At 40.6% G+C, this 24,640-nt stretch overlaps 1 protein-coding gene across 1 annotated transcript; it reads right to left on the reverse strand.

Annotated features, from left to right (window-relative positions):
- Positions 1 to 2,536: 2,536 nt before the first annotated feature.
- On the reverse strand, positions 2,537 to 3,499 carry LOC105720349 (olfactory receptor 51D1). The gene has a single exon (XM_012456817.2). It carries the CDS (start codon positions 3,497 to 3,499, stop codon positions 2,537 to 2,539), a length of 963 nt encoding a protein of 320 aa, XP_012312240.2.
- Between the last annotated feature and the right edge of the window lie 21,141 nt (positions 3,500 to 24,640).

A 24,640-nucleotide genomic window follows, 5' to 3' on the forward strand; every position in this document is an offset into this window, starting at 1 on the left:
TACTGGTGACAAGAGCTTCTGGTGCCTGCAGAGCCTGAAGCCTGACACTTGCTATCAGAACCCCAGAGCCATCTCTGCTGCCTCCGTTAACCTCGTTAACTTAGACTCGGCAAAGACTTTAAAAAATGCCAAAGGGACTTCTACTTCCATCCAATAGGGCAAAACGGTGAGACATGTGGAAGGACAGTGAGACCAGACACGAGATGAACAATGAGGTCAATGCTAGTTTTTTCAGCTTCCTGCCTTAAGGGAGTTTCCATGTGTCAATAGAGGGGAGGCTGACTGGCTTTCCCTCCACCCTTGTTTTCCCAGAGGTATCAGGAGAAACTTCCTACAACCGAGGCCTTTTTGGTTTTTTGGAATTTTTTTTTTTTGTACTTTGGGCTCTGGGGTACATGTGCACATCCTGCATCCTGCAGGATTGTTGCATAGGTACATACATGCCATGGTGGTTTGCTGTCTCCATCTCCCCAACCCCCCCGTCGCCTACATCAGGCATTTCTCCCAGTGTTATCCCTCCCCATCCTCCCCGGGCCGCGCTGTCCCTCCCCTCCACCCCCACCTAGCCCAGTGAGTGCTGTCCTTCCCTGTGCCCAAGTGTTCTCATTGTTTATCATCTGCCTATGAGTGAAAACATGCGGTATTTGGTTTTCTGTTCTTGTGTCAGTTTGCTGAGAATGATGGTTTCTAGATTCATCCATGTCTCTAAAAGGACATGAACTCATCATTTTTTATGGCTGCACAGTATTCCATGGTGTATATGTGTCACATTTTCTTTGTCCAGTCTATCATTGATGGGCATTTGGGCTTTGACAGACCAGCAAAAAAGGGAAGGGAGAGGTGAGGATAGCGTGACCTGCTGTTGAGACAGAAGGGCAGGGTTTAGGGAGGCCAGTGCCTCAGGTAGCAGAGGCAAGAAAGGTAGGAAGAGGTGACAAAAGCCCTTGAAATCCTTGTGTTCAGGATGAAGGTGTGGTCCAGCCTGTGAAAAGGTGGAGTGAGGAAACACCATGATTCCTTTCTTTCCCACAGACCGATCTATAACCCAGGCTGACCCCAGGCCAAAAAACAGGGCATCTTAGAGTCACATCTCTCAACTTGGGAAATTATTTCTGCTGCTCACAGCTAGACTTCTTCAATCTCCCTCCTCTAGTCCAAGATACATACAGACACCACACATTAATCAATGCCCAGAAATACAGATGCTGTTCTCACTCTTGTGTCACACAATACACACCCAATACAAAAAGAAAGTTTGCCTTAAAACATATACACAAAACCTATGCACTAAAATACCATCAGTAAAACAATATGCACACAGAATTCAGACATTACATTTCACCAACTTACCACTAATAATACATATACCACACAAAATGGTTTTATATCACAAATATTATGCACAGTAGACATATGCCCAAACATGCTGAAAGATATAGGCATCCCAATACTACACATTCCACACACTCATGCACCACACTCACATATTACAAATCTGAAGAAAAGGTAGAGGCAGCAATGAAGAGGGAGTCCACACCTGTGACTGAGAGGACGATGAGGAGTCTGTAAACTACATTGACCCTGGTGTCAGTACAGGACAGCTTAATAATATCTTGGTGCAGACAGAAGGAGTGTTTGATAGTATGTATTCTTACCAGATACACATAAAGGTACTGCCTACGATATAAGTATGGACACCAGCATTCTCACGTAGACACATATCATATAACAACTAACAGATACCACAGAAATACAATAAATGTGCAATCAGAGACATGACTTATGAAACATACATGCCATGACATAGCTACCACAGTCACCAGGACACAGCCCACACGTATTCCATGTGTCCACGTGTGCACTCTCTCACTCACATACACACACACTGAAAAGCACGTGTCCACATAAACACACCCACACATTCACACCCACAACCAGAATACATGGCACTCTTACGGACAAATAGTCTTATAGAGCCACACAGATGCACATGACAGATTTCACAAATCTGCCAATACACCCTCCTACATACAGAAACTTAAACATTGCATGTGAGCTGCTTCTTGTCTTGTTACTGTCTCTCTAATTACTATCCCCCAAATACCTTCAAAACCCCTAACTATGACTGGGTAACCATTTTATGGTATTTGCAATAACTTTTACAGTCAACACAAATTCATCAACATGGGACATGGGGGCAAGAACATTAAAATCATACTTCAAGTCTGGAATGAATCATGAGGTATGATCTTTATAGCCTCCCCATGTCAAAACTAGATGTATTTTCTAGCTGAGAAAGAAGGAAAAGCCAAGACCATCATAGCAGAGGGACTAGGGCAATCATTCTCAGAATGTCCAGACAAGGTCATAAGTTCAGTACTGACACATTCCTGGAGACAGAATACATGGTCTATTTAAATTGCTGGAAGAAGACAGCACAGTAAGTTTGATACTTTAATCACCAAGGCATTCAATAGGATCCTAATAGTCCCACCTTCTGTAGTATTGAGAACACTAGGGTGTCTCACTTGCTACCTTATGAGAACATACGGAGGACCCTTGAACGGATCTCTTTGGTCTTGGCTCCATAGACAAGGGGGTTCACCACGGGTGGTAGTAGCAGGTAGGTATTAGCCATAACCACATGGAGCAGGGAGGTGGGACCACCCAGCCTATGCACCACTGAGAGCCCAATAAGTGGTACATAGAAGACCAGAACAGCACAGAGGTGGGAGATGCAGGTGTTGAAAGCCTTGAGTGCTGCCCCGCGAGAGGACAGCTCCAAAACAGCCCACAGGATGAGGATGTATGAGAAGCCAATGAAGAGGGAGTCCACACCCATGACTGAGAGGATGATGAAGAGTCCGTAAACTACATTGACCCTGGTGTCAGTACAGGACAGCTTCATAATATCTTGGTGCAGACAGAAGGAATGTGTGACAGTATGTGTTCGGCAGTAGGACAACCGCTTCAGGATGAAGGGCAGTGGGAAGAAGAATACAAACCCCCTGGTCAGGGCAGCTAGTCCAATCTTGGCCACAGTAGGCCCCGTCAGCACAGAAGCATGGCGCAGTGGGTGGCAAATGGCCACAAAGCGGTCAAAAGCCATGGCCAGCAGGACAGCTGACTCCATGGCTGACAGAGCATGGATAAAGAACATCTGGGCCAGGCAAACGTTGAACTCAATCTCCTGGATGCCCATCAGGAAAAGGCTGGCCATCTTGGGCATGGTGATAGAGGAGAGGACTATGTCAATGGTGGAAAGCATGGCCAGGAAGAGGTACATGGGCTCATGCAGATGCCTCTCCATGCGAATGATGAGGACAATGGTCAGGTTGCCCAAGGTGGCCAAGGCATACATAAAACACAGTGGGAAAGCCAGCCAAAAGTGTATGGTAGGCCCCAGGCCAGGTATACCCACCAGAAGGAAGTATGCTGGGTGGACCAGAGTTCCATTTGAAGTGGCTATGACAGGGACCAAGAGCTGGGGCTTCTGCATCCCAAATCCAGGGTCTAGGAAAGTAGAAATATCATTCAGTAAGAAATACCAGAGGAGAGAAAGGACTAGTGAGGAAAAGGCATTGGAGTGGTGACAGTAACAAACAGGACTAAGTCCCCCTAGTAATTCCGAACCCTAGTTTCTCTGCTCCGATTCTCCTTATATAAACTTCCTGAACACCTTGAGCCTTACCCTGGCCCTCCAAGGCCCCAGTGCTGCACAAGCAGATTCTATTACTGTCCCATGAATTTCAGCATGTGAAGACCCACTCATAAAACATGTAAGACAGTCCTGCTTCTTCAGAGCTGATGCCGCTGCCCAGGGTACTGCTCTTAGCTTCTTCCCATCACAGTAGACTTGTAGGGTTGCTCCGAATGGCCCACACTGACCAGCTCTTCTGGTGTATGGTGGGGTTAGGGTGGGTCTGGGTTCAGAGTTAGAGGCTCGGTTTATAGCTTCCTTTAAGACCCACTATAATCTAATTTAAGATAGAGAGCAGGAGCTCAGTCTGGAATGAGATTTCAAGAGAGGTTTTGTTTTTAGGCCTGAATACCATTTCTCAAATTTTCCTGATAGAATCATCTAAAGTAATTGAAAACACCACCCTTCCAGGTCCTACTCCAGGCCCAGAGAATATCAGAATTGCCAGGGAAGGGTTTTGGAAATGTGTTTAAAAAAAATAGTCCCCTTTCCCCTAGGAAATTTGCTTTTCAAATCAGAGTACTTTGGGGAAAGTTGCTCTGGTGTTCTGGAGGGTAGGAAGTTGGGAATGAAGAGGGACTATCATTTCCATTTCGAGCTCCCAAACCAACGATAGAACAGCATCTGCTATTAGGGTCTCTCAAGGCCCACGTAAGAGTCAGTTCCAGCTTGTGCTCAGCAAGAGGAGTATGTCATGGAAATCAGATGCAGCTGAGACATGAAAAGAAAATCAGCCAGTGCTGCTGCTGTTACTCCACAGTGTTCACCGGCACACCCTGCCCTCCACCTACTGTCCCTGGTGATCACACAATGCCCCAGGCTCAAGTTCTTTCTTTCCACAGACCACACTGTTCTAAGCCTCTGTCCTGAGATTCAGCCATATAACCTCCCACCTTCTTGATATTTCTACCTGGATAGCCTATGAGCCTCCCACTCATCTTGCCTCTAAAGGGACCCCTTCCAAACCTGTTCCTGATCTCAGAGAGTGCTACTGCCCAGCACCCACAACATCCAAGTCAGGCAGCTGGTCTCATCTTGACCCCTCTTCTCTTTCACCCCCACATGCAATTCAGCTTTTCCAATTAATCTACTGGGGCCTTTCCTCTTAATACACCTTCTCCCAACGTCGTTATATTATCCACTCTGCCCTGATTATAAAAAGAGCCTTCCAACTTACCTCCCTGCCTCCAAACCTAGTGTATTCCAAACCACCTTCTACCCCAGTGCCATGTAAACAGCAAAACTGGACACCTCAGGCTCCTGTTGAGTTATGAGTGATTCCCATAGACTTCCACATAAAGTGAGAATTAGAACTCCACAGTATGCACACAAGGCCCTTCACAGTGTTCCTCTAACTTAACTTTCCAGTCCAGCTTGTTTCCTTCTTCATCACCAATGACCACCACCACCACCACACACACGTGCACATACACACACGTACACACTCACACACGTTTTTCCTGGTAAAGTAATTCCCCTTGCCTTGCTTAAGTGAAGAGTAGGAGGCAGGAACCGAGGAGTCCTGTCCTGGGACAAAGGACAGGCAAAGTTTGGAATGTGTCTCACAGGCTTGAAGAAATTCCTCTGTGTAGGAACAAAGTCCCGGAACCGGGCTACTGTAATCTGGAAAAGGTGTACGCTGGAAGACCTCTCCAAGCAGCCAGGCTGACTGATCAAAGGCCCGGCTTCCTTACGCAGTGAGCCCTCTGTGCCCGTCTCTGCGGACCTTCTCCTTGCCTCCCCTCCCTGGGCTGAGCCTAGCGCACTCACCACCAATGCCTCCCCCCACGCATGGCTGCCGCCCGTATACAGCTTCTCCGGGGCCCCTCGGGAGTGTGAGGAGTGATGGAGAGTGAACGACTAGGGTCTCCCTGGCACAGACGCTCCGCTCAGACGCCCAAGGAAAGCTGAGCCCTGACTCCTGCCCAAAGGGACTGAGTTCTGTTACGATCCTTCTGAGCCCAGCTCCGGAGACTCTCGAGGGAGGCTGTGTCGCGGGGTGGAGAGAAGAGGAATGACGGGGCTGGAAGAGAGGAGCTGCTGGAATAGAGGCGTGGGCACTCCGCAGAAAGCACACAGACAGGGATGCTAGCGCTCAGCACACACTGACTTCCCAAGGGCATGGGAGCCGTCAGGGACCTACTCTCGCTTCTTCATGCTGCCTCCCTGTGGTCCCATAGGGGATCTGCAGCCTCGTGGCCGTCCCTGGGCAATGGCTCTGCGGATGATGCCTTTAAAGACCAAGGCTCTAACTGACTCCGGAGTCTGAGCTCTTTCCACTGCTCTACGCTGCCCCTTAGTTCTCCCTCTCACCCTCTCAAGCCCACCTTCTCTTCCTTGGGTGGCTAATCATAGCAGTCCTGTCCCTCGAGAAATGAGACCATGTGGCATATTTGTCTGAAGATGGGGCAGACTTGGGTCTTCATGAACCATCTCAGTGCAACTCTCCATCCCCATCTCCAACCATTTTACCTCCCGTTTTGCACACATAAGTCCTATTGGTACCAAAATATTTCCACATCTTCAGTGTTCCATGCTCTCACCCTTCAGCCTTCACTTATATTTTTCCCCCAATAAAAACAGTCATCCCATTCCCAGTTTTAATTCTTAGCCTTTTCTGTTTAAACACCCTTGCTCAGAGGAAGGAAACAGACTTGGGTCCACCCATTTATAAATAGTATGACTACTCTAAGCATCCATTTAATGTGGAAAACAAAATAAAATACTAGAAATTCTCCAGTTAATGTTTGTGTTCATTATTATTAGTCAAAACAAATGGAAGAGCCAATGAAGTAGGAGGAAATCCAGTAGACAGTGCCACAAAAGGCAGAGGAAGAAAATACATTGAGAAGGAAGATTGGTCAGACGTTCAGAAAGCTGCTGAGAGATCAAGCAGTGAAAGGACTGAAATCAAAGGTCACTGGCTACCTGAAGAATAGGGTGGGTGGGGTGGAATATTGAATGCAGCAGTGTGAGGAATGTGTTAAGAAGATATGAAGAGAGGAGATGTAGACAACTCTTTCAAGATTATTTGTTTGTGAAAAGAGGAGTGAAATGGACAATACTCGGAGGATTTATACCTCCACAGAAATTTTAAAATGTGTATTTTGGAACTAGAAGAGAATAAACGTCAACAGGATGGAGTTGGTAAGGAGGCTCCTTGTCCTTTACTCCTCACATTACTGGTAGCTATGACCCAGGAAGACAATCTGTCTCCCCTCCTCTATATAGTAACCATGAGTAATCTTTGCCCAATAGCTTTCATCACCCAAGCAGGCCAGACCAATCTCCTAAACTCCAAATATGGTAAAGTCTATTGGACATAAGCGTCCCTTGGAAACCTCAAACTCAACACCTAACTTATTTCTAAGCTATTTTATTTCATTCTCAACTATTATCAATTACGGTCTTCAATCTGGATCCCACTCCCTGTCTGTTTTATGTTCCCTGTCATATAAATCACTCTGTTTTCCATGTCAAAACTTAGAAGTCATCACCCTACTTTCTCCCCTCTCTGTCACCTTCCTCCCCAACCACATCCAATCAGTCACCAAGTTCTCTTATTTTATCTACTAGATATCTATCTTATGAATATGCTTATATTTCTCCATCTTTTTTGCCTTTTCTTCATTCCAAGCCAAGACAATCTTTTGCCTAGATCATCAGAATCACTTGTTCACTGGTCAGACTCACCGAAGAACTTTCCTACCAATCTATTGTCTATGCTGTGTCCAGTGTGATCTTCCAACCACAAATCAGTTCACAGCAATTCCCCATTGCTTTCAGAAAGAACAGTTGAATTCCCCATTGCCTTCAGAACGAACACTTAGCCCAGCTCATAGGAACTCCATGAACCATCTCAGTGCAGCGCTTCTTCTCCCATCCCCATCTCCAACCATTTTACCTCCCTTTTTGCATACATAAGTCCTATTGGTACCAAAATGTTTCCACCTCTTCAAAGTGCCATGCTCTCTCTCACCCTTCAAACTTCAAGTATATTTTTCCCCCCGTAAAAACAGTCATCCCATTCCCAGCTTTAATTCTTAGCCTTCTCTGTTTAAACACCCTTGCTTAGAAAGACTTTTCTTGACCCCTAATCTTGGTGGGACCACTTTACTCTTTTTCTGTTTGTTTTACTGATAGCATTTAACATTGAGAGATTATTTTTCATATTTTAATGTATCTTTCTATCTTTGTAGGGGGGATGGACACTAATTGTATGTATAAAAGGAAACGTGTACAGAGTCCTCTTCCATTCACTCTTAAGGTAGAAATTACTGGTCTTCTTGTTGATGTGCATTCATAACTCACAACTCTATTACTTCAGTTGAGGTATGTTTGATGGGTAGGCCCTATTAAATTATTATTAATATTAATAACATTATGCACCTAGTTGGCATAATTTCCACAGGCACTTTTCAAGCATTCTTCTTTTCTCTCTTTTTACAGTAGTAAGAATAGATCTTATTAAGGTGGCCCACAACATGATTTTAAAATAATGGTTTTCCCTGTACTTTTGTTTCAATATTTTTTAAAGGAAAGAAGGGAGGAAAAATCATTCAGTGTAAATATAATGTTAAAAGGTCCAATGGATAATGGAGAGCTTTGGCAAACATATACTCATGGCTTAGGAGGTCCTAAAAGATATGAACTTGCCAAATTTGACAGCCCCATCTCATGACATCTCAACACTCCCTCAATATGGCCCTGCGCTGGCATTCTTCTAGTTTCTTAAATGAAAGTTCTCTATTTGTACACCTCCTTCCAAGTATTTGCTCAAGTGCTTGTTTTGTCTGGAATGGTCAACCTCTTTTTTTCCCTCCTCTAAAAACTAACATTTCTTTAGATTCTATTTTACGTGCTACTTTTATAAGAAAGTCTTTCCTGTATGAAGATGTTTTCTTGTTTCTGTAGTATCCAAATTTTATTTTCAGATGACCAATACCATTGTTTTTTGTTACGAGATAATGTGTGTGTCACACACAAAGCCCTACAACCTCTCATGAAAAAAGTGCGTGATTTTACCCAAAGATGAAAATAATTCCTTGTGTTCATAACTTGTTATAAGGCAAGAAAAAGAAACATGGTATGAGAGTTAGAAAAAAGAAATTAGTCATTATTTGTAGATTAGTGATTGTATATGTAGGAAAATCCAAAAGACTCTATTGATAAGTTATTAGAAATAATGAGCATGCAAACATTGTTGAATACAAGGTCAACTTAGAAAATTCCACTGTATTTCTTTATACAACTTTTTAAGCATTTACAATAACATAGAAAAATCAGATGTCTAAGAGTAAATCTAACAAAACATGTAGGGAATTTCTGCACAGAAAACCATAAAGTATCCTTAAAAGAAACTGAGGAAGACCTAAATAAATGGAAGAAAATACTATTCTCTTTAATTGGAAAACTCAATATGTGAAGAATTTAATTAGCACCAAAATTTTGCTATAGAATCAATATAATCCCAATAATATCCTAATTGGTGATTGCATAAAATTTGATAAGCTTAATTAAAATATACATAAAAACATAAACTGCCAAAATTAGCCACAAAACCCTAGAAGAATAGGACAAAGTGAGATTTTATATACCAAATATCACAAATTTTAAAACTATAGTAATTCTGCGTATGTGATACTGGTTCAGAGACAGACAATTGAGCCAATGAATAGAAATAAAATTTCAGAAGCATACCCACTCATACATGGCCAGTTGTTAAATGACAAAGGTAGTTCTGTGAGGCAAGCAGAAAAGGAGAATATGTTTTATTAAATAGTACTATGACAACTGAATATCCATATGGAGAAAATAAAATTTGAACCCTAAATTCAGACTACTTATAATAATTAATTCTTTGTGGTTTGCATATACAACTACAAAAGGCAAAGCAAGTAGCGTTCCTGAAGTAATATAAAAGAACATTTTCATGACCTCAAGTAAAGATTGACTTCTTAATGCAGTTCATTTATCCATGAATATTTATTGAGTGCCTAATATATGACAGGTACTCTTCTAAGTAATGGAAACACTTTAATGAACAAAACAGACAAAATCTCCTGCTTTTGTGGAGCTTACATACCAGCCAGTACGATTTAGCTTTTCTCTGTAGGTTTATCTGTCTAGATGCATGCCAGATGGTTTTTTACCTGGAGTTCATAAATGTCAACAGGAATTATCTATAAATAGATATTTTATTTTATAAATAAGTGAGCATGGCATATCTTAAGACTTGGGTCTTTAGTTTGTAAATCTTTTCTCCCTCTCTCTCTCTTTTTCAAGACAGAGTGTCACCCAGGCTGGGGTGCAGTGGCATGATCATAGCTCACTGCAGCCTCAAACCGCTGGACTCAAACTTATGGACATTTTCTATCAGTTATTTTCTTGATTGTTGATTTTACTCCATCTGCCCCATACCCCCTTTCCTTCCATCTAGAATATGTGTATTTTTCCTCTATGTCTTTTATCTATTCTCATCTGGCTATATATTTGATGAAAAAGAACTAACCATGATCAATTTGAGAGACTCTCTCAGAATGTTGTACAGAAAAATAATGCCCAATTGGCTTCTTTCAGCTTCTATTAAGTTTTTTTCTTAATGTACACAATGAAGTTTTAGAAATTCAAGAAGATATTTTTTCTCTTCTGTCTTTTGGTTCAGAGTCATTGACATAGGAGTCAAATAAAGATTAAAATGTAGGTATGATAACTGAAAAAAAAATGCTGTTTTGCAGGGTTCAAGGTTTGATATGTGGCCCATTGACTTTCAGTTCTTCATCTCCAAATTAATCTACCCACCTAGTCATAATCAGAGTTGCAACATCACAGGGACTCCCGCACCCTCACGGAGGAGAGTGTCTCCTGAAATGGCAGAGACCAAACCTGAATGTATACTGTCGATAGCCAGGCAGATTCAACGGAAGGACCCAGAAGGAGCTGAGCCACGATGGCTTTCTTCTCCAAAACTCACTTATATATGTCACTCAGTGCCAGAGGGGATGGAAAGAAGTCAAGAGCTCTATTCTAATGGAAATTATTCTGCATGGGAAAGAGGCCAGGGAGAAAGTTTTCCCTATATAATTTGCACACTCTGTTTTATTGTTATCATTACATTTGTTCCCTCCATTCCATATCCACGGGTTTCATATCAGCAGATTCAACTGATTGCAGATCAAAAACACCTCTAAAAATATTTTTTTAAATCCATCAATTTACTTCCCAATATATTACAATTCATATGTAGTAGCCTGATTAGGAAACATATACCCCCTAAAATTTTGCCTAATCTCTGTATCTTTCCCTCTTCCCCTGTTTAGTCCTCCCTCTCTCATTCTTTTTCAAACACATACTTACTGACAGCAGCACTGTGCTAGTTCATGCCAGACTTAAAGCATCCCTGCCTTAGCAGTGTTGGCATTCCATGGAATTGAATTCAAAAGAAATGCCAATTCAATGGAGGGAAGACAGTCCATTTTTCCACTGAATTGTCATTTCCATTGAATTTTCCATGGAATTTGTAATAGAAATGGGAAATTTCAACTAATAGTGCTGGAGGATTGGACATCTTAGACAAACAAACAAAAACAAGCTCTACCTAAATCGCACACATTAAATAAGAATTAACTCAAATAGATTATGATTTAAATATAAAATGTAGAAGTGTATAATTTTTAGAAGAAAACAGAGAAAATCTTTGATATGTAAGACTAGGTGAAGAGTTTCTTAGGCTTAACACCAAAAATATCATCCAGAAAAGAAAAAAAATGATAAATTGTACTTCCCCAAAATTAAACACTTTTGTTCCCTGACAGACCCTGTCAATATGATGAAAAGACAAGCTACAGACTGGGAGAAAATGTTTGCAAATCTTATATCTAGCCAAGAACTTATATCTAGAATAAAAAATTCTCAGAAATTAACAATAAAAAATCCAATAGAAAGTGGACAACAGACATAAAGAGATTTTTTATCAAAGAGACTATGTGGATGGCATATAAACACAGGAAAGTTCAAGTGTGGTAGCTCAGTGCTGTAACCCTAGCACTATGGGAGGCTGAGGTGGGCAGATCACTTGAGGTCAGGAGTTCAAGACCAGTCTGGACAACATAGTGAAACCTTGTCTCTACTAAAAATACAAAAATTAGCTGGGGATGGTTGGGGCAGGTGGTGGTGCAAGTAATCCCAGCTACTTGAGAGACTGAGGCAGGAGAATTGTTTAAACCCAGGAGGTGGATGTTGCAGTGAGCTGAAATCATGCCACTGCCCTCCAGCCTAGGTGACAGAGCAAGACTCCATCACACACACAAAAGGAACACAACAAAAAAACTAGAAATGCAAATTAAGACCATGATAACTACACACCTATTATTACAGCTAAATAAGAAATAGAGACACCTCCAAATACTAGTGAGGATGCAGAGAAACAACCTCTAATGCATCGCTAGCGAGAATGTAAAATGGCACAACTATTCTGGAAAATAGTTTGGTAGTTTCTTTTATTATTATTAAACTTTAAGTTCTGGGATACATGTACAAAACATGCAGGTTTGTTACATAGGTATACATGTGCCACAGTGGTTTGCAGCACCCATCAACCGTCATCTAGATTTTAAGCACCACATGCATTATGCATTTGTCCTAATGTTCTCCCTCCCCTTGTCCCCTGCCCACTGACAGGCCCTGGTGCGTAATGTTCCCCTCCCTGTGTCCATATGTTCTCATTATTCAACTCCCACTTATGAGAATATGCAGTGTTTGGTTTTCTGTGCCTATTTTAGTTTGCTGAGAAAGATGGTTTCCAGCTTCATCCATGTCCCTGCAAAGGACATGAACTCATTCTTTTCTATGTCTGCATAGTATTCCATGGTAGATATGTGCCACATTTTCTTTATCCAGCCTATCGTCGCTGGGCATTTTGCTTTGTTCTAATCCTTTGCTATTGTGAACAGTGCCACAATAAACATACATGTGCATATGTCTTTATAGTAGGATGATTTATAATCATTCAGATATATACCCAGTAATGGGATTGCTGGGTCAAATGGTGTTTCTGGTTCTTAATCCTTGAGGAATCGCCACACTGTCTTCCATAACGGTTGATCTAATTTATATTCCTGCCAACAGTGTAAAAGTGTTCATATTTCTTCACACCCTCTGCAGAATCTGTTGTTTCCTGACTTTTTAATGATCGCCATTCTAACTGGTGTGAGATGGTATCTCATTGTGGGTTTGATTTGCATCCTCTAATGATCAGTGATAATGAGCTGTTTTCACATGTTCATTGGATGCGTAAACATCTTTTGAAAAGTGTCAGTTCATATCCTTTGCCCACTTTTTGATGAGGTTGTTTTTTTCTTGTAAATTTGTTTATTTATAGATTCTGAATGTTAGACCTTTGTCAGATGGGTAGATTGCAAAATTTTTTTCCCATTCTGTAGGTTTCATGTTCACTCCGATGACAGTTTCTTTTGCTGTGCAGAAGCTCTTTAGTTTCATTAGATCCCATTTGTCTATTTTGGCTTTTGTTGCCATTGCTTTTGGTGTTTTAGTCATGAAGTCCTTGCCCATGCCTATGTCCTGAATGGTATTGCCTAGGTTTTCTTCTAGGGTTTTTATGGTTTTCGGTTTTACATTTAAGTCTTTAATCCATCTTGAGTTAATTTTGGTATAAGGTGTAAGGAAGGGGTCCAGTATTAGTTTTCTGTATATGACTAGCAAGTTTTCCCACTATCATTTATTAAATAGGGATTTCTTTCCCCATTGCTTGTTTTTGTCAGGTTTGTCAGCGATCAGTTGGTTGTAGAAGTGTGGGTTATTTCTACAGCCTCTGTTCTGTTCCATTGGTCTATATCTCTGTTTTGGTACCAGTACCACATGGTTTTGTTACTGTAGCCTTGTAGTACAGTTTGAAGTCAGGTGGCATGAAGCCTCAAGCTTTGTTCTTTTTGCTTAGGACTGTCTTGTCTATCTGGGCTCTTTTTTGGTTCCATATGAAATTTAAAGTACTTTTTTCTAGTTCTATGAAGAAAGTCAATGGTAGCTTGATGGGGACAGCATTGAATCTATAAATTATTTTGGGCAGTATGGCCATTTTCATGATATTGATTCTTCCTATCCATGAGCATGGAATGTTTTTCCATTTGTTTGTGTCCTCTCGTATTTCCTTAAGCAGTAGTTTGCAGTTCTCCTTGAAGAGGTCCTTCACAGCTCTTGTTAAGTTGTATTCCTAGGTATTTTATTTTCTTTGTAGCAATTGTGAATAGAAGTTCACTCATGATTTGGCTCTCTGTCTGCTATTGGTGTATAGGAATGCTCACAATTTTTGCACATTGATTTTGTATCCTGAGACTTTGCTGAAGTTGCTTATCAGCTTAAGGAATTTTGGGGCTGAGATGATGAGGTTTTCTAAATATAAAATCATGTCATCTGCAAACAGACAAATTGACTTTCTCTCTTCTTTTTCAAATACCTTTTATTTCTTTTTCTTGCCTGATTACCCTGGCCAAAACTTCCAATACTATGTTGAATAGGAGTGGTGAGAGAGGGCATCTTTGTCTTGTGCTGGTCGTCAAAGGGAATGCTTCTAGTTTTTGCCAGTTCAGTATGATATTGGCTATGGGTTTGTTACAAATAGCTCTTATTATTTTGAGATATGTTCCATCAATACCTAGTTTATTGAGTGTTTTTAGCATGAAGCAGTGTTGAATTTTATTGAAGGCCTTCTCTGCATCTATTGACATAATCATGTGGTTTTTGTCATTGGTGCTGTTTATGTGATGGATTATACTTATTGATTTGCATTTATTGAGCCACCTGTTCTTTTGCATTTACTGAGGAGTGTTTTACTTTCAATTATGTGGCCAATTTTAGAATAAGTGTTACGTGGTGCAAAATTACAAAAGCAAGCAATGGGGGAAAATTCACTATTTAATAAATGATTCTGGGAGAACTAGCTAGCCATATGCAGAAAATTGAAACTGGACCCCTTCCTTATACCATATACAAAAATCAACTCAAGGTGAATTAAAGACTTAAATGTGAAATCCAAAACTATAAAAACCCAGGAAGAAAACCAAGGTAATAGAAATTTTAACAATAATTTTAAAACTAGCTTTATTTACTGTATATTATCTTAAGTCACATAGAAATATCACATATATAAACAGAAGCACATCTTATAGCTTTCATTAAGATATTTCATTTGTTAACTTCCAAACGGTTTTTATTTTCCCCATTTAGATTATGGGGAAACTGCTTGGAAGTTGCCAATGAAACAATGGCCTGTTTCATTGCCCTAAGCAACTGTTAGTTAGGCAGTCCTAAATTTGCACTTCTTTTTTTTTTTTGAGACGGAGTTTCGCTCTTGTTACCCAGACTGGAGTGCAATGGCGCGATCTCGGCTCACCGCAATCTCCGCCTCCTGGGTTCAGGCAATTCTCCTGCCTCAGCTTCCTGAGTAGCTGGGATTACAGGCACGCGCCACCATGCCCAGCTAATTTTTTGTAGTTTTAGTAGAGACGAGGTTTCACCATGTTGACCAGGATGGTCTCGATCTCTTGACCTCGTGATCCACCCGCCTCGGCCTCCCAAAGTGCTGGGATTACAGGAGTGAGCCACTGCACTTCTAAAGGGATGACTTCTAGGTAAAACAAGGTGGAAAATTTATATCTTAAAAGTACAAAGCAAGACTTCAGACCTAAATATCCTAACATCGTTTCCTCAAACAAAGAAAAAGCATGTAGGTAAAGGCCTATTTAAGACAAGATGGCCAGGAAAATCACCTGAAACAAAAGTAAGACGTGTTATGTAACTGAAAAACCATGGTAAGATTTCTAGTGGCTCAGTCCTTCCTCTCTTTGATGTACAGAGGCAGACACCCTCACAAATGGACAGTTCCTTTATAGATGTAAATTTCCTTTCAAAAGCGTTTCAAAATAGCCACCGAAATGCAAAGGACTGACAATGTGCCTTATGAAGGCTATTTCTATTTCCACTAGGTGACGCCATTGGCTTAGAAGTACCATGTACTCACCAGAGAAATGGTAAAGACTTGGTTTATGCAAGATCTTGCCTGACAGAACTGTTTCCCTGAATCGTAAAAATTCCTGCACATTGCATATTCAGAGAGGATAGGAAACATAGCGACCACAGATAGAACAGAAAGGAAAATTGTGTCATCCTTTACCAACACCTGGACGGATTGTTGGAGCCTGGTTCAGTCCAGAAGACTTTGAATAATGCCAAGGGTTCGTTTTCACATGCCAAGAAAATTTAGGACACAGACACACACATGGAGTTTAGGAGCAGAGGTTTAACAGGTAGAAGAGAAGAGAAACAATTTCTTCTATAGAGGAAGAGTTCTCCGAGCAGAAAGGACCAAGCAGAAAAAACCCTGTCGGGCAGCAAATGCTCCGAGTTTTATAGTCTGGTAAGATGAAGTAGTGTCTGATTGATGTAGGGGCTCACAGATTGTTCAATTAGGTATGACATTTGCATAGCACATGGGAAAGGCTGGTCATCTTACCCTAGTCTTCTTATGCAAATGGGCTTTTCAGTTGATCCTCCCCATCTTGTCTGCTCTTTACAATACACGCAGCTGGCAGGAGAAGGGAAGATGGAGCCTCCATTTCGAAAATGTCTAGTCCTCACTTTCTGCAGCATTCACCCATGCAGGCTCCCAGCTTGCAGGCTGCTCTTTGTTAGAAAATAATTTGGGGCTGCTTTTTATTAAAAAGAAGAGCCTTACAGAGGACTGTAGTTTCCCATTTCTTTCTTTTTACACTGCTAGAAAAGCTTCTTCTGTGAATGGGAAAGCTCTGCCTTCAACAATTAGGAATAAAATATCCTCCATAGCCAAATTTTAGTCTCAATACTGTCCCATTAGCAGGAAAATGACATTCCATCCCTCTGTTCTCTTAAGGCACCTATTCTGCCTACAATTAGAGTGGAACCTAATTAGTAAGGGGATTTTAAGTTTATAAGTTAACCAGAACGATTCTATTCAGGTAAATGCTTCAGCACGGGCCATAATAGAAGGACACAGAGTTCAATCTAGCATGCCTCCTCCATTAAAGAGGCCTTGCCCAACTAGTACATAGTTTTTCTTGAGATCCATTTTCTTAGGGAGCCAAGCAGGTCATACATGTCTAGGAAGTCAAAAGAAAATCACAGGCAGAGGACTAGCGCCACTTGGGTGAGCGTGACTAGCCCCAGTCGCTTAGTTCCTCTGGAGTGCATTCTGAAGCACAAGGACTCCTATGACCCTAAAACTTTAACAAAAAAGTGGCTCATTTTCTTTTGCACAAAGACATGACCTTTTTATTTGATCTTTGAAAGCATTGCAAAATCAACCCAGCTCTGTTAGCAATCTTATCAGGCAGGCCCAAAGAGAATCATTCCCCAAAATTAGAGAAGCAACTTGCAGGGGAACCAACTGAGGATATCCCTTATTCGGGGCCCCTGCAAGTTCCCTTCCCAATACAGGATCTTAGGCAAATAAAGGGAGACTTAGGTCAATTTTCTAATGACCCTGATAGGTATATAGAAGCTTTCCAAAATTTAACTCAGGTGTTTGACCTCTCATGAAGGGATGTTATGCTGCCAAAATGATGTTCAATCTTCTTTAAGTTATTGTTTGGTGAATAATACTAATATATGTTCCAAAATTGTATGAGATTTCTAAAATTCTAATGTCTGAATATATGCTATCAATCATAATTAAGGGTAGAATTATCATAAGCCATGGAGATAACTAAAATTCTTTGTCAGTCATGATTCTAACTGTAGCTACCATGAAAATTTTGTCATTTGCCAACAATTGTTGTCTTGCTTTGTTCCTTCTCAAAATATGGGTTATAATCAAGCTATAAGACTTTAATAGATGTTCTCAAACCAGGTTTTTAATAGCTTTGAAGATTGTAACATTGGAATAGAGAAAAAATGTATGCAACTAATGAAGAACTGAAATGTTCATGAATGTCAAGCAAAACAAGAACTAACAGACTGCACTCAGAAAGTGAAAGCAAACTTTTTGACTTTTGCTTGGAATATTTCTGGTACTTTTTTCTGTTGGGTTCTTTGCACTCAGTCTTTTCTACTCAGAGAACCCTTCCTCTACAGAGGAACCTATTTCTCTTTCACTTTTCTTTTACCTATTAAACCTCTGCTCTTAAACTCCTCATGTGTGTCTGTGTTCTAAATTTTCCTGGCACGTGACAATGAACCCCAGGGTATATCTTCCAGGCAACACAGCTGCTTCAGTAATGCCATTTACTGCCAGTTTCTGTCTGATCCAGTCAGATATTCAAGGCTTCTAAATTGATCCAATCCACTTAATTATCAGATCCCATCTGATCCCAGTCCAGTTTCTGTCACAACTTCTGAGCCCAATTCAGATTAAAAATGTGCTCAAATTCATACAATTCAAAACACAAATCCATGGGGCTTTAGAATTAGAGCAAGAACATACCCATGGTCCCCACTTTGCCACTTGCTGTGAGGGAGCAATGGACACAATGGGTCCAATGGGTACCTCACTTGGTCAATCAATGCTCCTGGGGATCACGGAAGCTCTAATTTGAATCCCACTTTCACCAACATCTGTTAGAAATTTAATAGAGTTTAACTGAGGAAATAATGCTTTGTGACTGGGCGGCCCCTGGAACCAGAACAAGTTCAGAGCAACTCTAGGGCTGCCACATGATCTAATATTTATGTATAGGAGAAGGAAAGTGACACAGAAACAAATGGAAGTGAGGTGCAGAAACAGCTAGATTGGTTACAGTTGAGCATTTATCTTATCTGAACATGGTTTGAACAGTTGACTGCCTGATATTTGTAGAAAAATAACATACATGTAGTGGTCCGTTTCCAATTCTAATGGCCTTAAAATAGGTTTAAGCAGGTTACAAAGAAATAAAAAAGCAGAATGTACTAAGTCATCCTCTCTTCTTGCTTTCCCCTTTCACCCAACGGCTAGGCGCCTGTCGGTCAAGCCCCTCCTTAACTCCCCCTCCCACCCCACCAAAGAATTTAGTTTAGGCTAGCTTACAACTAGGTAATTATACCATTTATCAGTTGAGTACAGCCACTAGGCCCATAAGTCAAATGTTTAAAGAGTCCTGAAATAGTCACAATGCATTGTGGGCTGCAATGCATTGTGAAAACCCAAAAGAACACACTTGAAGCCTTAACCCAACTACCAACAGGTGACATTTGGGAAGATTGTAACCTCATAGTACTCAGCCAATGAGGAACTGGGGACATAAGGGAATAAATTGCTTGTTGTGACCAACCCAGGTGCATCTGCATGCCAGGTACTGATCTTGCAAGACCACCATTCAAAGTTTTGCTTCTGCTGTTCTCTGGATCCCTGAACCATTCTTTGGGTTTGGATGGGTACAGGTATTTCCCACAGATTAGCCAGAACTTTGCTTGATACAAGAGTAGGTTACAGTCTGTTTACACATTTTGTTAGGTTATCGTTCACTACTAAAAAGAAACCTTTAGACTGAACTTAAAATATGTAAGGAGGAAGCTTTAGGCTAATCTTAATTTAACGAAAGTTAGAAGGTTGAACCCTGAAAGACTTTAATGGAAATTGGATGTTAATGCCTGACCACAGTGCCTCCATAAAAAGCTTTGCTGTCACTGCAGACAAATGTGCACAGTGAAGTAAGGAGCAGCCTTTGTTCTTGCTGTTGCTGTTTATTTTGTTTTTATTTTTCCATAGGTCATTGGAGTATAGGTGGTATTTGGTTACATGAATCAGTTCTTTAGTGGTGATTTGTGAGATTTTGTGTACCCATCACCCAAGCAATATACACTGCACCCTATTTATATTCTTTTTATCCCTTGACCCCTCCCACAAGTCCCCAAAGTCTACTGTATCATTCTTATGCCTTCGTGTCTTCATAGCTAAGCTCCCACATATCAGTCAGAATGTATGATGTTTGGGACATTTTTAATGGAAAAAGCAAAAGAATTATAAACAGAACTAAACAGGTGAAAATATTTGTTTGATTTCATGCTACACAAATCACACTGGATCACACATGGTTATGAGTAACCATCTGATAATAAACTTTTATGGCCAAGAAATCTGTTAAAATTTGCAGGTACCTATTGTCTAGTATACATTCAGATCCTATCATGTCATTCCCCATCTTAAACTTTCAAATGACTTTATCCTTTGGATAAAGTTTATACTCATACTCCTTAGCAGTGAGAATAGTCCTGCATAATGTAGTACCTGCTGTTTTCTTCAGGGACTTTGCTGTTGTGCAATGTTCTATTGTGTCTTTGTGTCTCTGCATTTGATATACATTCTACAAAGAATGCCTTTTTGTATCAAATCTAACTATGGCTATCTTCCTGTGAGATTTGGGCTGCATTTGTACTGTTTACACTGTGTGTCGATTATGCCCTTCATCTCACATCTTTGCAGATTGGGGAAGGTGGTACAGGATAGAATAGCCCATGTGCAACTCCAAAGACCATGTGTAGGCAGAGGAAAGCTTTAGAGAACATTTAATACCTGCTTCCTTTTGGTTGTCCTTTTCCAGGAAGCCAAGGAGATGGCAGGAAAAACTGAGCATCAGAAGGAAACTGCACCCTGCCCCCTCCTTCTTTTCTCAGTACAGAGGGACTACAAGAGTCTCTGCTCATCTCCAAATGGCTGGCATGGTCCTTGTTCCTGTTTCCAACTGTCTACTCAAAAAGACATTTTCCCAGGGATAGGCAGAAAAGTCCTCAAAGCACATTTGCATGCCAGCGTCTGGCCCTCAACAATTACTTATGGTTGGGCTGGCCTCTATGACGATTCAGAGTGGAAGCAAATACTACACTACCCTTCCCTTCCCTATGGCAGCTTTTCCATTTTCTGTTGTTGTGAGATCAGGTTGTAGGATGAGGTTCAGGCAGTGAGTCCTTTCCTAGTAGGCCTTTTTAATACTCCACTCAGTTTCCACAGCAATTTGTTCTAGTCATTTAGCAGAAATATATTTGGCACCTAATACATGCCAGGCACAATCCTGGTGCTGATGACACGATAATGGTCAATACCTGCCATCAAGTTCAAACTGAACAGGCATAGTCAAAAAACTCTGAACTAGTGCCAAATTTCCCGTGTGGGGAGGTGTTTCCACCATGTAGCACACAGCATAAAGTACTTTTTCCTCCCTTTATAGTTCCCATGTGTAGCTGTGCAAAACACTCTTAGACATGGTAGATACATTAGTAGGTGCTGTAGATACATCATTATTTAGTGCAAATACCAATTTCATGAGATAAGTATTAATATACCCAATTTAAAGACAGGAAACAGGCCTGGAAACAGGAGATCAGGTAACTTACGTACAACGTGAAACATGGCTGATGATCTCTCCACTACTCAGGGTTGCCCAGTCTATGAACCTATGAATAAGAAAAGAATTGATAAAGATAAATTTGATGAAGTTGTTGTGAATAATAGTGTGGTATATTTTAAATGTATACTTATATACACATATTTATGCATATGCAATATACTATGTATAGACGTACATATACTTAGGCACACACAATATACAGTACCCATATGCATATATGAGTATGTGTGAGTGTGCATATGTATGTGTCTTCAATTAAATTGAAGAATTTCAGGAGAAAACCAGATTCAAAACTAGCTTACAATTTATTTAATAACAAATGATGATGAAAGCACCATAACGATTTATGGGATACAACCTGACTTATATTTAGGGAAAACTTTAAACTGCTTAGTCAATACAAGAAGCAAGAAAAGTGGGTGATAAGAAACTTCCGTGAGCTAAAAGAACATGTTCTAACCCAATGCAAAGAAAGTAAGAACCTTGAAAAAAGACTTGACAAAATGCTAACGAGAATGGACAACTTAGAGAGGAATATAAGTGAATTGATGGAGCTGAAAAACACAACACGAGAACTTCGTGAAGCATGCACAAGTTTCAACAGCCGAATTGACCAAGCAGAAGAAAGGATATCAGAGGTCGAAGATCAACTCAATGAAATAAAACGAGAAGGCAAGATTAGAGAAAACAAGGTAAAAAGGAATGAACAAAGTCAACAAGAAATATGGGACTATGTGAAAAGACCTAATCTACGTTTGATAGGTGTACCTGAATGTGACGAAGAGAATGAATCCAAGCTGGAAAATACTCTTCAGGATATTATCCAGGAAAACTTCCCCAACCTAGCAAGGCAGACCAATATTCAAGTCCAGGAAATACAGAGAACACCACAAAGATATTCCTCTAGAAGAGCAACCCCAAGGCACATAATTGTCAGATTCACCAGGGTTGAAATGAAGGAGAAAATGCTAAGGGCAGCCAGAGAGAAAGGTCGGGTTACCCACAAAGGGAAGCCCATCAGACTCACAGCGGATCTCTCAGCAGAAACCCTACAAGCCAGAAGAGAGTGGGGGCCGATATTCAATATCCTTGAAGAAAAGAACTTTCAACCCAGAATTTCATATCCAGCCAAACTAAGCTTCATAAGTGAAGGAAAAATAAAATCCTTTGTGAACAAGCAAGTACTCAGAGACCTGCTTTACAAGAGCTCGTGAAAGAGGCACTACACATAGAAAAGAACAACCAGTACCAGCTACTCCAAAAACACACCAAATGGTAAAGAGCATCAACCAACGGGCAAAACAGCAGGCTAGCATCAAAATGGCAGGATCAAATTCACACATAACAATATTAACCCTAAACGTAAATGGACTAAATGCCCCAATCAAAAGACACCGACTGGCAAATTGGATAAAAAGCCAAAACCCATCAGTGTGCTATATCCAGGAAACTCATCTCACATGCAAGGACACACAAAGGCTCAAAATAAAGGGATGGAGGAAGATTTACCAAACAAAAGGAGAGCAAAAAAAAAGCAGGAGCTGCAATTCTCATCTCTGATAAAATAGACTTTAAAGCAACAAAGATCAAAAGAGACAAAGAAGGACATTACATAATGGTAAAAGGATCAATGCAACAAGAAGAGCTAATGATCCTAAATATATATGCACCTAATACAGGAGCACCCAGATACATAAGGCAAGTTCTTAATGACTTACAAAGAGACTTAGACTTCCACACAGTAATAGTGGGAGACTTCAACACACCATTGTCAATATTAGACAGATCAATGAGACAGAAAATTAACAAGGATATCCAGGACTTGAACTCAGACCTGGAACAAGCAAACCTAATAGACATTTATAGAACTCTCCACCCCAAATCCACAGAATATACATTCTTCTCAGCACCACATCACACCTACTCTAAAATTGACCACATAATTGGAAGTAAATCACTCCTCAGCAAATGCAAAAGAACGGAAACCATAACAAACAATCTCTCAGACCACAGTGCAATCAAGTTAGAACTCTTCAGAAACCAACCCAGAACCGCACAGCTTCATGGAAACTGGACAACTTTCTCTTGAATGTTGACTGGATAAACAATGAAATGAAGGCAGAAATAAAGATCTTCAAAACCAACGAGAACGAAGACACCACATACCAGAATCTCCAGGACACATTTAAAGCAGTCTCTAGAGGAAAATATATAGCAATAAGTGCCCACATGAGAAGAGAGGACAGATCTAAAATTGACACCCTATCATCAAAATTGAAAGAGCTAGAGGAGCAAGATCAAAAAAAACTCAAAACCTAGCAGAAGACAAGAGATAACTAAGATCAGAGCAGAACTGAAGGAGATAGAGACATGAAAAACCCTTCAAAAAATCAATAAATCCAGGAGCTGGTTTTTTGAAAAGATCAACAAAATAGACCACTAGCCAGATTAATAAAAAAGAAAAGAGAGAATAACAAAATAGATGCAATAAAAAACAATAAAGGGGATATCACCACAGATTCCATAGAAATTCAAACCATCATCAGAGATTATTACAAACAACTCTATGCACATAAACTAGAAAACCTGGAAGAAATGGATAAATTCCTGGACAGTTGCCTCCTCCCAAGCCTAAACCAGGAAGAAGTCAAAACCCTGAATAGACCAATAACAAGGTCTGAAGTTGAGGCAGCAATTAAGAGCCTACCACCCAAAAGAAGCCCAGGTCCAGATGGGTTCACAGCCGAATTCTACCAGACATACAAAGAGGAACTGGTACCATTCCTTCTGAAACTATTCCAAATAATCCAAAAAGAGGGAATCCTTCCCAAATCATTTTATGAGACCAACATCATCCTGATACCAAAACCCGGCAGAGACTCAACAAGAAAAGAAAACTTCAGGCCAAAATCCATGATGAACATAGATGCAAAAATCTTCAATAAAATACTGGCAAGCCAATTGCAACAGCACATCGAAAAGCTTATCCACCATGATCAAGTAGGATTCATCCCGGGGATGCAAGGCTGGTTCAACATACGCAAGTCTATAAATGTAATTCACCACATAAACAGAACCAAAGACAAAAACCACATGATTATCTCAATAGATGCAGAGAAGGCCTTCGACAAAATTCAACAGCCCTTTATGCTAAAAACCCTCAATAAACTAGGTATTGACGGAACGTATCTCAAAATAATAACAGCTATTTATGACAAACCAACAGCCAATATCATACTGAATAGGCAAAAACTGGAAGCATTCCCTTTGAAATCTGGCACTAGACAAGGATGCCCTCTCTCACCACTCCTATTCAATATAGTACTGGAAGTTCTAGCCAGAGCAATCAGGCAAGAAAAAGAAATAAAGGGTATTCAATTAGGAAAGGAGGAAGTCAAATTGTCTCTATTTGCAGATGACATCATTGTGTATCTAGAAGACCCCATCGTCTCGGCCCAAAATCTCCTGAAACTGATAAGCAACTTCAGCAAAGTCTCAGGATACAAAATCAATGTGCAAAAATCACAAGCATTCCTATACACCAATAACAGACTTAAAGAGAGCCAAATCA

The sequence above is a fragment of the Aotus nancymaae genome, unplaced genomic scaffold (genome assembly GCF_030222135.1).
Source record: "Aotus nancymaae isolate 86718 unplaced genomic scaffold, 86718_ANA_hifiasm-v0.15.2.pri h1tg000059l, whole genome shotgun sequence".
Classification (NCBI taxonomy): domain Eukaryota; kingdom Metazoa; phylum Chordata; class Mammalia; order Primates; family Aotidae; genus Aotus; species Aotus nancymaae.

Coding starts and splice junctions, on each gene's coding strand:
- LOC105720349 (XM_012456817.2), bottom strand. CDS start 3,499: ATGCAGAAGCCCCAGCTCTTGGTCCCTGTCATAGCCACTTCAAATGGA.